This window comes from Glycine soja, chromosome 1 (assembly GCF_004193775.1).
Source record: "Glycine soja cultivar W05 chromosome 1, ASM419377v2, whole genome shotgun sequence".
NCBI classification, from domain to species: Eukaryota; Viridiplantae; Streptophyta; class Magnoliopsida; order Fabales; family Fabaceae; genus Glycine; species Glycine soja.
Window position 1 is genome coordinate 53,493,792 of NC_041002.1, and position 12,179 is coordinate 53,505,970.

The 12,179-nt window shown below is 32.2% G+C and overlaps 1 protein-coding gene across 2 annotated transcripts; it reads left to right on the top strand.

Moving 5' to 3' along the window:
- Positions 1 to 5,268: 5,268 nt before the first annotated feature.
- Positions 5,269 to 8,928, top strand: LOC114422588 (AP2-like ethylene-responsive transcription factor ANT). Of its 2 annotated transcripts, none has more exons than XM_028389024.1 (9): positions 5,269 to 5,795; positions 5,915 to 6,452; positions 6,679 to 6,761; positions 6,951 to 6,959; positions 7,125 to 7,213; positions 7,312 to 7,385; positions 7,469 to 7,519; positions 7,635 to 7,714; positions 8,121 to 8,928. In XM_028389024.1, exons 1-9 carry the CDS (start codon positions 5,492 to 5,494, stop codon positions 8,732 to 8,734), a joined length of 1,842 nt encoding a protein of 613 aa, XP_028244825.1. In that variant the 5' UTR covers positions 5,269 to 5,491; the 3' UTR covers positions 8,735 to 8,928. The 2 variants fall into 2 exon arrangements, with proteins under 2 accessions (XP_028244825.1, XP_028244835.1); XM_028389034.1 differs by having other exon boundaries at positions 5,270 to 5,795; positions 7,638 to 7,714.
- The last annotated feature ends 3,251 nt before the right edge of the window (positions 8,929 to 12,179 follow it).

A 12,179-nucleotide genomic window follows, 5' to 3' on the forward strand; every position in this document is an offset into this window, starting at 1 on the left:
ATAGATTACTAATTAGGGAAGTAGCAATCAATTACCTCAAAGCCAACAATGTCGAGAAAAGGGCATCAAGATACGCTTCCCCATCGCCCCACATGAAAAGGATAGTGAAATGCTAAGAAAGCAAAGTTTGCTGAGGTAGTACAGGAGCTACTTTACTGGCCATGTCACATAATTTTCAGGCAAACTGTTAATTGATCTCTAGTATTTGGTGAGTGGATACACTAATCATTACCAATATAAAAAAAAAAGAGGGTCTCTTTTTCTTTCTCAACATTCCTCCTAGTCTTGCTGTGCTTCTTTCTTTCACTGCCAAACTCCCTTGCCCATCTCTTTTTCTCAAACCAAATCATGGGCTATAGAATTTCTGTCTCCATGAACTTGGTCACGCAAATTTGCATGCAAACTAATGATGATATTGATCAAAGGGAATCTAAATTTGAAACTTTTGTATGGGCAGTCCCCGCTAATTGCACACGCTATAAGAGACTGAAATAAATAATGGTGAGTTGCTTCTAAAGTGGGGACTCAAAGAAATACCACCCGGTTTATCTTATACACTGTTGGGAAAGGAGCCAAGTTCTATTCAAATCTGATGTCTTTCTCATTGTTTAGACATTGGAATACATCTATATTACGGCCACACCAAGTTCTTAACCCTTGTTAAATTAAATATAAATGTGTACGGAAAACAGATAAAAATTGATCACCAATGATGTGGTAAGTGATTAATAAATGCATGTTGACAAAATATTATATATCATTAACCAGCGTGAAACTAGTAAAAGAATTTGGTTGTTGGGTTTTCATATAATCGTTTTCCGATGGAATGGAATGCAATTATACATTAATTACACATGTAGATATATGGAAAAGACTGATTACAACAAATCAAAAATATTTTTTCATGTAAACAATCTTACCAAATTGTAATCGTAATAGAATAACTACATAAAACTACTACTAAGGCCAAAAGTAAACGGAAGAAAGAACTTTCATTGAAAAAGGGGAAAGAAACACTTTAACTAGGACTCCGTATACATTGTTTCCTGTTTGTTGCCGCTGTTTTGATTCATATGGCGTTCTCGTACACTTGGACCTCCAAGGATATTGTAGTTTAGCAATTTCAGTACCTTACTGTTTGTAATCAACTAGCGAGATGTCTCGTAAAGCTTTTATTATTTTAAATAGTAGTAATTATAAAAGTTAATGTATGTACCATATAAAAAGTATATATGTTTGTCAATCTCCTTTTCTTAATCATTCCTACTATATCTCTAATTTGATTCAGAGGGCAGACTTTAAGACCTGTTTAATAATGGTTAGGATAAGAAAGATAGAATATGATATGATATCAATTTTATTTAAATTCATAATTTGGTAACCTATCAATTAATATTATTTTTTTACTTGTTAAAAATTTATTCTAAAAGAAGAGTTGTGTCAAGGAGATGTAGAACACAATAAATAGTTTTTTTTTTCATTTTATCCTCATCTTTCCATTACATCAGTATTTATCCTACATGTATTATTGTTGGTATGTTGTTATTATTGTCATTATCATACTCTAATCACTATTAATATCTTTATTATTGTCATCATCATAATTATTGATATTATTATTATAAACATTATTTTTTAATTATTATTATTATTATTATTATTATTATTATAGCTATGACAATGATTATTATTGCTATCATGGTTAACATCATTTTATACGGACACCCTCCGCACTATTCTTTATTGCTACCATCAATACCTTTTATAAAATTAATTTTATTATTTGCATAATCATTTATATGATTACTTGTTAAGTTTCTTAATTTACATCACATTCTTACTTTTTTATCCTTTTCTTCTTTTCCTATCTTACTTTTTTATCCTATTCATTTTTTTGCAGTGTTCATTGTTCTTGCATTCTCATTTCTCATTCTCTCTTTTTAAGCTGATGAGATGCCTCTTAATAGCCGCCGGATCAGGGCTTTCTAGAGTAGACCAATTGACCCACCAAAATGCTTAGGCAATAACCTACAGACATTGTTTTGACGTTAATGATGTTTAAGTTTTTTTATTGGATTTAATTTGCAATTTTGCACCACATGGAGTGGCACAGTTTCTCTCTGTCTCCGTTAGAATTCATCTATCCCGTGTTTCATTGTGATACCTATGAGGGACCCATGTTGGGATGTGCATATATGAGAAGTGCTTTATATAATTGTGAAAAATCAAAACCGAAGTGAAAAAGAATAAAGAAACAAAGAAACAAAGCTGCATGCAGGTGTAACAAAGCTTGAGACTACTCACTAGCTAGCTATAGTTGCCCCGACTAGATTTGGTGACTTATCTCCTTTTTGGTTTTATTGTGAGTATTGAGTACAAATACAATCATGGCCTCCCAAAAGCACATAAAAAGGATTTGGCATATAGCACCTCAATAATTTTTTACTCTATTATTCAAGAAATCGCAAACAAAAGTTCTCCCTCTTCTACTTCTATGCAATCATGGCTACCCATGTCACAATGGGTCAGATTAAATCTTATAAGATATCATAATGGAACCCTTTGTTCCGTAACCCACTCGCCCTCACGATTTGACCCAATTATAGTATTTTGTAGGACACCACGCCATTCACCTTAATTACATGCATGAACGTGCTGGAACCTACTCTTGAATGATGAAAACGTTGCTGAGTTCTTGAATGCAACAATGGTAGGTTTCACCAGTACTGTCAAGGCAAGAATTTTATTTGGTGAATTCTTTAATTATATGAAAATTCTTTAACGTCAATTGTACAAGAAAATTATTTATAATTAAATCCTAGGTAATAATCCTTTAAGCTTTAGATGAACTTTTGTTCACAGTCTTAACATATCATTAACATGTTGACAAATAATATTTAGTGTAAGTACCTATTCTACCACTAATGTGATAAAAAAATAAAGTGGTAAATATTTCCAGCAGCTCGTCATTCTCCGTAAATATTGCAACCTAGCTAGTGCCTGCCAGCGATGAGTAAATGGGCATGCCGACATATGGACTTGTTGAGACTTGGGGAGCTTTTCTGAATTGGTAGTTGCATCTTTTTCTCGTATAAATAATAAGGACTGAAATTATGACATCATATAACTTATATAAGGTCTCACAACATAGTGGCTCAGTTGGTAGTTGCATTTAAAGTTAGATATCATTTAGGTATCATTTTTTTTATAGTTAAAATTGAAGTTCTATTTTGATAATTTATGTAACAAAGCTTTGTACTAAAAAATGTAAATTATTGAATTGAAACTTTTATTTTGTTATGAGAATAACTCAAAAAAATACTTTATAAAATGCAAATAATGTTTCTCCTCTTTATTTATTTGCGTGCAGTGCGGGACTGCATGTCTTGGCTCTTTTTTTTTTCCTTACTAATATTAAGAACAGTGATAGTCACATGTTGCTCTAATGCTTTTACATCAAAATAATCACATTTTTCTCACTTTAATGATTTAATCAACTTTTTCCTTCCGTCTCATTTTATTTATCATTTAAGGTAATACACTTATCTTGAGAAAGTGATTAATTATACCAATTTCTGTAATAAAATAATTCAATCTAACAAATACCATTATTTCATAAATGACTAATAACACTATGCAGTTCTAGCTATATATTTACTCATGCATTTATTTCTTGAGGGTATTGACTAGGTTTGTTTAAATTTATTTCTTGAAAAAAAAACATTTATTTTAATAAAATAAATAACTCTCAATGTATTTATCTAAATTGCTTTTGTTTAAAAAAAGTTTTTTTTTTACTTATTTTGATAAGTAAATATATCTGTATATAAAAAAAATGCTTTTTTTTTAAGTTTGAAGAAACCAGTCCATTGTTAGAAAAAAAATAATTAATGTCATTTTACATTTAAAAGTGACATAATTTAATATAGAGTAATATTAAATAATGGCATGTAAAAGGAGATTAAAGGAGAAACAACCCAATATCAATATATTAACTAAAAATTAAATACTCAGTCCTATCTATTAGTCACTTTTAACCAAATCATAAAACCAAGGAAGGAAAGTTAAGTCATTAAATATGTCCGAAAATAAAATAAGTTTTCAATTATACCCTAATATAATTACACATCCAATTAATTTCACTAATAACTAATTAAATGTTTAACCTAAATTATCACTCACATTTTCTCTTCCACGTCATTATTAATATTCACTCATTACTCTACTATCCTCATCAATGGATATAGACCAATAACAACCTTCAATCTCAATATTTCTCTTCTACCGCCTTAACAAACAACACACATCATTAATCATTCCATTATCTCCATCAATGAATATGGACTAATGACAATTTTGAATCTCTCTTATAATAAAATCTTACCCAATGATCATCAAGAATTAACAAGTTAAGAATCACTATTCTCTATTATCAACCTCTTGATAATGGTTATGATAATTAAACTAATTATTTAACAGAAAGATAATGAAGTATTTGAAGAGATATTTATATTTTCATTAATTGCTTGAAGTGAGAAGAGTGAATGGATGGTGCATGAAAAAATAAGTTTCCCTAATAATAAAGTGTTAAAAATAGTATAAAGGACAGAATTTGAAAATCATTATTAATAGGTTAATTTGTGACTTATAAATAAAATCAAGTATTCCTTTTAGAATATGATAATTTTGTGATTAAATTTTAAAAAATATGATAGAAGTTTTGTTTTGTTAAAAAAATTAAGTAATTGAAATATTAGAAAATAGTGTAAACCAGTTAAGCAAAAGATAAATTCATAACGTTATCATAATATGTAACATAATTGTTTTGTAAAAATTTCAATAAGTATTTAATGATAAACTTTTAATCACATTGTTATTTGTATGCTTTTAATAAATAAGAACTTACTAGATACATAATGTTGTATTAGTCACTTCAAAAAAGAAAATTGTATTAATTCGTGTAATTATATTTCGTGCTATACAGCATTCATAATAGAGTGTTTAAACATTAATTAATCAAAAAGTATAGAATAGTGAAGAGAAATATTGTGAATAACACCGTAAACAAAAATAAAAGAGAAAAAGGAAAGTGAAGCAGGGAGCGCAGAATAAAGCAAAAGGGAATGTCTTTCTCATGCACGGATCCCAATGGAAGGCGGGAAGTATGCCTAGAATTGCTTGCTGGAACACATTCTTTTTGTTTAGTTTAAAGGAACTTGCTTTGTTCCCTATACATATCTGTCCGTTGACACACCCATTTATACACACACCAACTGGTTGGATTTATTTACATAGTTCTTCAACCAACAAAAATTTACGTATATATAACAAAACAAATATTGGTTCCAAGGGGAGGAAAGGATATATATATAGAATGACTAATTAGTAGTTTATTTATCTTCCAATGATTGACTTGTCTTGCCTTAAATTTGGCTACAATTTCTGTTAACTAGTGAAGTTAAGTAGTACTCTAGTGATACTGAGTCTCAAGATGAAGCCTATAGAAAATGGCAATACCGTTAGCATCAACTATCAAAATAGCTGGTTAGGCTTCTCCCTCTCCCCACAAATGAATATAGGTGTTCCTTCACACCTTCATCAGACACAGCCTTCATCAGCAGCTGTTGAAGCAGTTCCACCAAACTTTTACCATCATACACCTCTCCATAATTATGGCCTTTACTATGAACTGGAAGGTGAACACGTTGGAATGAGTTCATCCTTGCCTATCATGCCCCTTAAGTCCAATGCTTCTCTCTCTGGAATAGAAGCTCTGAGTAGATCACAAGCACAAGGTTAGTTCCAACTCAAATTTCTGTTATGTTATTTTTTTTCTGTTTTGGTAAGTATTTATTATGTGACTACTAATTATTCAACTTCTTGAATACTTTGTTTTTATTAATATACTGTGAAGCAACGACAACTATTTCAGCAATGCATTCAAGCTTAAATAGTATGCTTATCAACGAACTCTTATGTCATGGACTAAACAATCCAAATAACTTAAATCACGTTCAAGAGGATATCAGCCAGCAACAATTCTCGTATTACTCTACCTTAAGGAACCAAGATGTGATTTTAGAAGGTTCCAAACACCAGCTCCCATGTATAGCTGAGGATGAAAATCCAGGTTTGAAGAGTTGGTTCTCAAGGGATTTTCATGCTAGACATGCAGAAGAATCAAGGATGATTGTTCCTTTGGAGTGTAATGGAGGCGAATCTGGATCCATTGGATCAATAACATATGGGGATTTGCATTCATCGAATTTGTCTGTGAGTCCTACCTCAGGATCAAGCAGTGTTACAAGTTCACCTGCTCTCACTAATACTGTTGCCACTAATACTAAGAAAAGGTGGCTTGAAATGGTGGACCAGAATCAGAAGCAAATAGTTCATAGGAAATCCATAGATACCTTTGGGCAAAGAACATCTCAATATAGAGGTGTAACAAGGTTTGTTCTCTTCTGCTCATTTCTAAATCTTACTAGTACTTCTGGCACATTACAAGTATTATTGAAAAATAAGGCTATAATGATGTTCGCTAATTTGCTTAATAATTTCTACCTCTTCTAAAGTGCTCCTTGCTCAAGAAGTTAAGGGTTCATGTAAGATTAATGTCAACAACATATTTGACTGTTTATTTTTTGCTTTGATTTCCAAAGAATATTTGTTCAACAGGCATAGGTGGACTGGTAGATATGAAGCTCATCTATGGGACAACAGCTGCAAGAAAGAGGGCCAAGGAAGGAAAGGAAGGCAAGGTAAGAAAGCGACTATTTTCGCACCCCTTTACCTTTTTTTCTTTTTCTGTGTATATTTTTGGTCAAACAAATCTATTGACTTTAATTTTGTTCTCCTTTGAAAAGCTCTGCATTTAGTGCTGATCTTTTTTTTCTTCTTCTTATCTTTGATTCGGTGATGATTCCACTCAAACATGGGATGAATCTCAGTTTATCTAGGTAAGATTTTCCAAATCCAGGATTAGTTTTCTTTTTAATTTTGTTCAAATTCCTTGAGGATAGATTAACTTGAAGTTAAAAATATCATTTAATATTTTGCTCATGATGATAGCAAAAGAAAAAAAATAAATGCTTGCACAAGTCATTTCAAAATTTTTATTATAGGGGGTTATGATATGGAAGAAAAAGCAGCAAGAGCTTATGATATGGCCGCACTCAAGTATTGGGGACCCTCCTCTCATATAAATTTCCCAGTAATGATTACTTTCTTTCTAATTTATCTTCTCAATGAGTCCGTATTCAGCTTCCAGGATTTAATAACGTAACTAATGCAAGTATGACCTTTTAACAGTTGGAAAATTATCAAAACGAACTTGAGGAAATGAAGAACATGACGAGACAAGAATATGTTGCTCATTTACGAAGGTAAATATATTTGCTTCTGTATCAACTTGAAGTGAACAACCAATCCATGTTCGCAACCATGACATTCAAATTTTTCCAATCAGGAAAAGCAGCGGATTCTCAAGAGGGGCCTCCATGTACAGAGGAGTAACAAGGTCTCAAAGGCTAGCATTTACACAGTATATGCATTGTAATTTAATGTAACAAGATTTACACCTAGAGAAGAATTAACTTTGTTCTAAACTCAGTTGATTCTGATTAACTTGGTAGCAGGCACCACCAACATGGAAGGTGGCAAGCTCGAATTGGAAGGGTAGCCGGAAACAAAGATCTATATCTTGGAACCTTTAGTGAGTTCTTTCACATTCTCTGCTTTATTCTTTTTTTTTTAGTTTTGTTGTTAATATTTCCTTTGCTAGTCACCACTATTTTTTCATGTAACATGTTTCAAAATAGGAAATAATCGAGAGTGAGCTTTATGACTTAAAAGTTAATCTTTGATTTGAACTTTTCTTTTAAGTCACATATATAAGGCTGATCAAGAATCACTTTAAATATTGTAGAACACTTAGTCCTGAAGACAGCTTTTATCAAAGCTGTTAGCTTAGAAGGATAAAAAATCATGCCTTCAATTAATATTTTTAATTATAAGATTTTGATATCATTCTCATTCTCATGCTTTAGACCAAAATAATAATAATACTCCATTGTCGGTACGGGAAGCTAATGCTTACCTTTATTAAAATAAAACTTTAGGTACCCAAGAGGAAGCAGCTGAAGCCTATGACATTGCTGCTATTAAATTCAGAGGAGTTAATGCTGTCACTAACTTTGATATAACAAGATATGACGTGGAAAAAATTATGGAGAGCAATAACCTTCTTAGCAGTGAACAAGCTAAGCGGAAAAGAGAGATGGATGATGGAACTAGAAGCGAGGCTACCGTTAACCAAAAACCTTCTACATATGACCACACTCAAGAAACCATTCTAATGCAGAAAAGATGCAAAAACCAATCAGAATGGAAGATGGTTCAGTTTCCATGCCCCCAACAGCTTGATCAGAATCAAAGAATCGAGAGTTGTAGAACTCAGCCCTTCTCAACGGACTTAGATAACATGTTTCGTCACCAAGTTGAGGAACGGAGCAACATGGGAACACACTTGTCAAATCCTTCTTCTCTGGTGACAAGTTTGAGTAGCTCAAGAGAAGAGAGCCCAGATAAGACAAGCATGCCAATGCTCTTTGGAATGCCTTCAACAGTGTCCAAATTATTGGCTAACGTGGATTCTTGGGATCTATCTTCCAATCTCAGGACTGCGCTTTCTATGCCTCAGATGCCAATTTTTGCTGCTTGGACAGATGCATAATCTTATGTTTTTTACCTCTATCAAAATAGCAAATGCTTGTTTACTAAAACAGGATGTTAATGCCTAGCTAGTACAATAGAGAGCTTGTGCGGAATTTTAAAATGTTAACTGTTACATCAAGCATTTTCCTCGTACAATGAGAGGAAAGCTCCTAAAGTTTTATATCCTAGGACTCCAAATTCGTATCATCAATATTTTTCCGGTGTTAGAATCTTATCTAAAGGTTATTTTGAACCTCAACAAGTTCTAATCATGTTAAATTAGTGTCATTTTCCAATTGAAAAACCTTAATTAAAAGAATCAAATTCTTTATCAGTTAGAGCTTGACAAGTCAGGAGTCTAGAATGACTTCTTAGACAAGAAAATAAGTTCATAAAACCGTGTATAGAATATAGAAACGCACAAGAAGACTATAAAGGGTTACAGTTGAAAGGATAAAAGTATGTTGGGCAATATAGGGAAGACTATTCATTATTCGTTTCAATTCATCATTATCTTCCACTTTGTTGGTCGTCGCAAGTACAAAAACAGCTCATTATGTGTCTCAATCATGCGAGGCTGGGCATGGGATCTCTCTTTATCATGTGGAATTTGATCACAAGTGCATTCCTTGAAGACTTCAAAACAATATTTATTAAATTGGTTAAAAGCATTTTATATCTTTATTTTTTAAAAAATGTTTTAACATTTCTTTCTTTAAACCATTTGAATATTTTTTGTGAATAACTTATAATGTTAATTTTCTCATATTTCACTATTTTTACTCACTTTACTTTTTTTCTATTTTTATTTTTTTTGTTAATTATATCACACTATTTTCCATATTTATCATTTCATTTATCTTCTCTCCTTGTCTCTGTCTTTCCCATAAAGCATCATCTTCCAATAAACTATTAAAATAATTTAATGACTAATATTGATTATTGAATGTTTCTAAAGGACTGTCCTAATATTGTTTTATTGTTTTATTGTTTGAGGTTGATAATCCATATCATCATGTCATTGTGATAACTGCTAAATAAATGTGCTTTTGATAATAAAAAAAATAAAATGAAATTGTCTTTAAAAATAATTATTTAGTAGTTATTTGAGCTTAATTGTTAAGAATTGATGTTTTTCCAAATTATGGCTTGCAGATATAAAAACTGGAGAGATTAAAAGCAAAAAGCTATAAAAATTACGAAGAAAAGTTGAGGATTTAGCATCAGGCCTAGCCCAAGGCGCGCTAAGCGCACAACACACGCTAAACGCGAAAACATGCACCTGCGCTGAACGAGCAGAGCACGCTAAGCGCAGGTACAAAGGCCCAAATCCATTTCAACAACTATAAAAAGAGAGTCAAGCCAAGAAAAAAGGACATACCGAGTCTTAGAGCACTCTTATACCTACCTAAAGCCTGATAACTCTTCCTTAGGGAATTCTATTCTCTCTCCCATCATTTTTTCTATTCCCTTCTTCCATCCCTTCTCCTCCACCAATTCTTATACCCCTATTTCAGTGTAAGGCCCTCAATGGCCATGAGAAGTTAAACCCCTAGTTAGGGCCTAGTGCCCTTGTCAAACCATTTACACATTGTTATTGGGGGATAGCTAGGTAAAATAGGCCTGGTGCCCTCAATGCTTTTTTCTATTTCTCATATTTCACTATTTTTACTCACTTTACTTTTTTCTATTTCTATTTTCTAAACCCTTGGCAGGCCTAAAAAGGTCAAAGAGGTGTATGATATACTCCATGTTTATTAATGCAACAGATGTTTTCTATTCTATTGTCTTTTTCTATTTCTATTTCTATTTCATGCATTATTCATCTTTACATTAGGGGTTAAATGCTCGACAGAGGGAACTCTTAATAAAAAATTTAAAAAAATATGCATGAATCAGTTTTAAGGGGTTAGGGCCTTGACAAAGGATAACTTCTAATAGAATAAAAAGAAAAGGCATCATAATGAACTCATTGCTAGACATAGGATGATAACATTATGTTCATGTATTAAAGCACACATCTAGAATCAAAACTTCATACATTTTATCTATTGAATCTTTGCAAAGGCATTTGGAAGATAAGTAGGTAAAATAAGCTTGTCATTGTGAGGCACCAGGGACAAGTAATCAAATAGATGTGGACAGGATAAATTCACCTAATTGATAAAGAAAAATCCAAAAATCATACATCCTAAACAAACAAGGCATACTAGGTCCTAACATTCTCATTCTATTGAATTCTCTAGTTAGTTATTTTGTTTTCTATTATTTTTTTTACCATTAGTTGTTACCATTCTTTTACTTATTTTACATCACTCTTTATTTCTTCCCTTACAAATTAAAAATTATACAATAAAAATACAAAACAATAATTTATGTGGAATTCGACACTTGAATTTTCAAATTTTACTACTTAAATATTTGATCCCTTGCCAAAGCATTAACACATTGTTATTGGTTCTTCACGTCCATTGTCATCATTACATAATCGTTTGTTCTTGTTGAACTTTGGCAAAAGGCAGCAGGTATTCCTTACCGAATTCTATCAAAGGGGCTTAGGTGCAAAAATATATTCCCTCAGAATGACCTTACGTGATCTGATTAATGACTTCATGACCTGTATCAAGTTACAATTTGTTTGCTGCTTTAAATAAAGTCTTATTGTTGAATCCCCTTTCAGATTTTTCCTTTATTATATAGGCCCTATGTAATCCTAATGATGATGTTCATAAAAGCAATCTGATCAATATTCTAATGTGGCTTAGCTATCCCCAAGTGATCAAACTCACTTAACATGGGTACGGTCATTCACACGTGGTGGGCTATTATATATCTGTATTCTAATCAATTAATTTCCGGATCTTGTGCTTATGATCTAAATTGAATCATGGCGCTATGGGAAGAGGGAAGAAATTAACTTACACGTAAGCGCACTTGGGACAGGAGAGGAATATATATAAATTGACCCGAAGGCCACTATTTAATTTGATTGCATTATATTCTCTCTGAGATTGGACAATATTGAACTTGAAAGTATTTGTGTGGTATAAAGTAAACAGCAAGCTGCATGCAAAACGAATTAAATGTTTCTTCATTCTCTCTGCATACTGGCACAAACTTTATCCTTTGAAGCAATCCGACAAAAGTGTATTTTTTTTTAAGTATCATTAATCACGATCCAAACCAGACCACCACACACTTAAGCAAAAAGCTTGATGGTGCATAGTTATTTAATTAATTAAACCAAGGATCGACCAATTGAAGTGAAAAACAAAATTCCTAAGTACGTGTCCTATGTGTACTTGTTCTGAAGACTACATGCAGCAGCACCACCTTCGTGATGAAAAACAGCATTTCTATTGGCATTAACTTGCAATGTTTGGCTTTAATTAGGTGGGCGTGCCTTAAAAAAAAGGTGACATGGTAATCCAAATATCCGATATATGGCAAAAGCAAAAAGGGTA